This window comes from Parasteatoda tepidariorum, chromosome 6, assembly GCF_043381705.1.
Source record: "Parasteatoda tepidariorum isolate YZ-2023 chromosome 6, CAS_Ptep_4.0, whole genome shotgun sequence".
NCBI classification, from domain to species: Eukaryota; Metazoa; Arthropoda; class Arachnida; order Araneae; family Theridiidae; genus Parasteatoda; species Parasteatoda tepidariorum.
This window is the reverse complement of record NC_092209.1, coordinates 39,622,647-39,626,849: the sequence shown is the minus strand read 5'-3', so window position 1 is coordinate 39,626,849 and position 4,203 is coordinate 39,622,647. Positions and strand designations below refer to the sequence as shown.

At 29.9% G+C, this 4,203-nt stretch overlaps 1 protein-coding gene across 1 annotated transcript; it reads right to left on the bottom strand.

The window, feature by feature from the left end:
* Positions 1–312: 312 nt before the first annotated feature.
* LOC122271479 (uncharacterized) lies at positions 313–633 on the bottom strand. Its single transcript, XM_043052896.1, has one exon. The coding sequence runs from the start codon at positions 631–633 to the stop codon at positions 313–315; it is 321 nt and encodes a 106-aa protein (XP_042908830.1).
* Between the last annotated feature and the right edge of the window lie 3,570 nt (positions 634–4,203).

The window sequence follows — 4,203 nt, the reverse complement described above, 5'->3', positions numbered from 1 at the left end:
TTCTGCAATACTTCAAAGAGAATGAACTTTTAACGATAAACACTTTCTCATTTTCCCTAAGCGTTAACTTGATTTCATTTTAATGTAAGTATAATGGAGGAGAGAATAAATATCGAATAGGGATTTAGGCTACTGTAATTTTCTCTTTTAAATCACATTTGCGCGTTTTAAACGCCAGTCAGAAGGCAGGCGTTTCTTACATATGTAATACACAGGTGGTTATCAAAATAATGGAAACACCCTAGATTTTGAAGGAATCCCTTATTAATATGGCCGTAAATGTTCTCTTTATGAAGAACATTTACGGCCATATTAATAAGGACTCCTAACTGTAATTGTTGACACTGGAGAATCCAGATGCTGATTGAGCTCTGCGGTCACTTTGGCTGCAGTTGTTTTCTTTTTAGACATTACAATCCGCTTCAATACCCGTCGGTCTCTTTCACTCAGCTTCTCCTTCCGTCCACTATTTTGCTTTGATGAGCTTGTCTTTTCGCGCTGTGTGTATGCTGTCATGACTTTAGACACCGTACCTCTAGAAACGCCTAAAAGCTGGGATGTTTCGGTCACTGTTGCTCCAACTAGTCGGGCTCCTACAATTTGGCCTCTCTGAAAATCTGTGAGGTCTGACATTTTAAGCTTCTGACAAAAAATCAAAACGTAGACAACTCTGCTAAAGCTCTCTCATACCACCTAATATATGTACTTTTTGTATTTAAAAAAACTGGTAGCTAAGATTATATTTTAATGCTTATGAAGCGAATTCTTAAATGTCCCTTTTATTCACAAGTGTTTCCATTATTTTGATAATCACCTGTATATCTCCTGCTTGACTCACTTATAGCCAAGAAAGTTAGTTCTCAACTGAAGTTAGGATTGGAAATATGCAACCTAGAGATGACGAGTGATAAAGAGCATGGAGTGGTAAATACCTAGTTTTCAGTATATTTTAAACATTATCTACGGGTATCGCCATCTAGTCAGAAATTATAATCCAAAAAACTGAATCAGCATAAAGCATTAATCATAACTCGCTATAACAAAAGCATATGCATAGAACCTTCTAGTAAAAAAAATAATATCTTTGAGGATTGCCATCGAGAAAATTACATTTTATATTTTGTATAGACATCAATAACTTCTTAAAACGCTTTTCAGCGAGTTAAAAATCATAATTCTAGCATTATGTCATCATAAAATATCAAATCATAAACTATAATCCTAACTATTCGAAGTCATAGAATCGTCTGTATAAATATTTTAAAGGGGTTGCATCTAAAATGCAACGTGTCATTCTACATTTCCGTGCAAACTCCATTAATCTATGAGCCAAAATTCATTTACATAAGAATTCCACGAACAGGCGGATGTATGCTTTTCAAGTAATTACGCGTGCAACATACGTGTTACCCATAATTCATAATGAGAGAAACAAGTCTGAATTTGTAATTTTGCAGACTTGAAAAGCAAGTTATATAATACACTAGTTAAAATAACGAAGCTAATATCAATTCCTTTCAAAGTAAATTAATGAAATATTTCTCATCATTCAATCAAAGAATATATTTCCTTCAATCTCCACTCGAACTCCTTAATGTAATAAGCAGAATCGTATCCATTCTACCAAACTTTAAATATGAAAAAGGAAACTGATTAATTATGTATTTTCAGAGGGAAATGTTAATGTGCTCATCGGTATAATACGAAGAAAAATTTTTGGTAGTACATTAGAAATTTTAAATTGAAATTTATTTCAAATCACACAAAGAGTTTTCCGTACCAGAAACAAATTCGAAAGTGCTGAGGTATTTTTTTTTTTAAAAAACTAATTAAATTAATAAAGAAATTCCTCAGTCATTTTCAAATGACATCAAGCTAAGAAATAAGTTTAGTGGTGAATTAAATCTATTGAAATATTTTAAATTAAATATAAAGAAATTCGAATTAAGAAATGATTAAAAAAAGTTGCCAACGAAAACAAAATGATAGGGATATCAATTAGGGAATAGAAAGTGTCTCAAGTGATTAATACAAACCTCAAAGACACCAAGATATGCTGATGTAAGAAAGATTTCTTTCTACTTCTGATACTTCAAAAAAAAAAACAATAATAATAACTGGAAAGGGAAAAAAATGCTGCTCTTTCTCTCTCAAATAATCACATGTGTCTTAAAAACTTCACTTGTTGAAATAATCGCATGCATTTAAAAAACTTTACATATTGAAATAATCGTTAAAAAAATCCACTTATTGAAATCATCGCATTTGTTTAAGACCTCCACGATCGGTTAATTTTCAAGAAAACGGTCATAAAAGTGCATATTTTGCCAAATGCACATATTTGATTAGTGCTGACATCTAATTTAAAATGAACTAACTATCTACAATTACCATAGAAATATCCTGGTACTGCCATCTGATGTGTAAAATGACAAATAAAAATTTTCCGGGCAAAAGAAATGAATTAGTTTTATTCTTATTGGCACGTTTCTACTGAACACTCCTGACCGGAAATTTCACAAGAGCGAGAAATAGAGGGCGAAACCTCACCCCGTCATTTTCATGGGAGCGAGAAGGAAGGGGTTAAGAAACTTCACCTATTGAAAATAATCGCATGAGTTTTAAGAACTTCACTTATTGACTAGACATCGATATAGAATAAAAACATCCTTTGTCAATATTTTCTGGTAATAAAAAAAAATTTTTATTAAAATATAATCAGTGCTTCTAAAAATAACAATATGTTTCGTGCCCTCGTCGTTTTTTTTTTCGTTTTATTTAATTTTTAAAGACGTAAGAGAACGCTACATTTTAATACAAATTGGGTTTTTTTTATTTCATGTACTGCGATTCAGTTTTACACAAGAAAAACATGTAATATAAATATTTAAAAAAGTAATCTAATATTCACACTCAACTTAAAACAATTTACCTAATAATATTTAAAAATATTTCCATAGTTTGGTTTGCTCTATTTAACTAAAACGCTTCTCTTCAAAAAATCAATTTCCATTTTCATTTTCCCTTTTCAGTAGAAACAACTCATCCTATCTTCTTTTATAATGATGATGGATTTACATTTTATGCTTAAAAACACTGTCATGTTAAAAACTCTAACGTTTCCTTAAGTATTAATCATTCAAAGCAAAGGCTTAATTTTTTGTGACGTATATTTTTAACGCTTGAAAAATGTTTCAATTTTCTCTCTATAATTTAAGAAAAAATTATAACCATATTAATTTTATTAAAAAAAGATTAAAGATTAATACAAGTAATAAATGAAGAAAATTGTAGTACACTGTAAACAATTCCAGATCAAATTACGGTTCAAAAGTGCCGGCACTCAGAGAGCCAGTACTTTTTACCGTATAATCCATATATCTGGAACATGCTACGGAACAAAAAATCAAATATACCGTAATTTTTACAATAATAATTACAGTAAAGTCACTGAATCACTCTACAGTATAAAACTACTGTACGTTATATTACGGTGAAATTAATTTTACGGGTGACGAACCCCAAATCGCTGGTACTTTATACCATGTAACTACAGGGAACTATATTCCATTTGTGTTAAATTACAAATAAATAGTAGAAGAGTCTCATGTAAAAAGTCCTAAGTAATAGTCTAAAAGCTCTAACAACTTCGGGTTTAAAAGCCAGTTACGATCAGCTATGAAAAAAACATTAAATATTAACGGCAAGTCTTTATTTAAAGTGGTTTTTAAGGTGAAAAATGTTTTAAAAGTTGTTTCCTGCGGGAGCAATATTTTCTAAAGTTTGCCATTCGTAAATTCGGTAACTATCCCTTAGTACCCTTCCTCTACAAATTCTTTTCAATTGCTAGTGGGAAAGAATTGATTTGGGAATTGTTTTTAAATATTATTTAGTTGTTTCATTAATTGTTATTTAAAGAAACAACTGTAAAAGATTTACAAAGATAAAAATGAATATTTATATAGATATTTAAACTATAAATGTAAAGCTATCACTCAATTATTCACAGTAAAAAAAAAGTTGGTTCATTGATTACTATTTAATGAAACAACTGTAAAAGATTTACAAGATAAAAATGAATATTTATATAGATTTTTAAACTATAAATGTAAAGTTGTCACTCAATTGTAAATAGTAAAAAAAGTTGTTTCATTAATTACTATTTAATGAAACAACTGTAAAAGATTTACAAAGATAAAAAGG

Bases quoted from the DNA above. Each gene is read 5' to 3' on its own strand.
- LOC122271479 (XM_043052896.1), bottom strand. From the start codon at position 633: ATGTCAGACCTCACAGATTTTCAGAGAGGCCAAATTGTAGGAGCCCGA.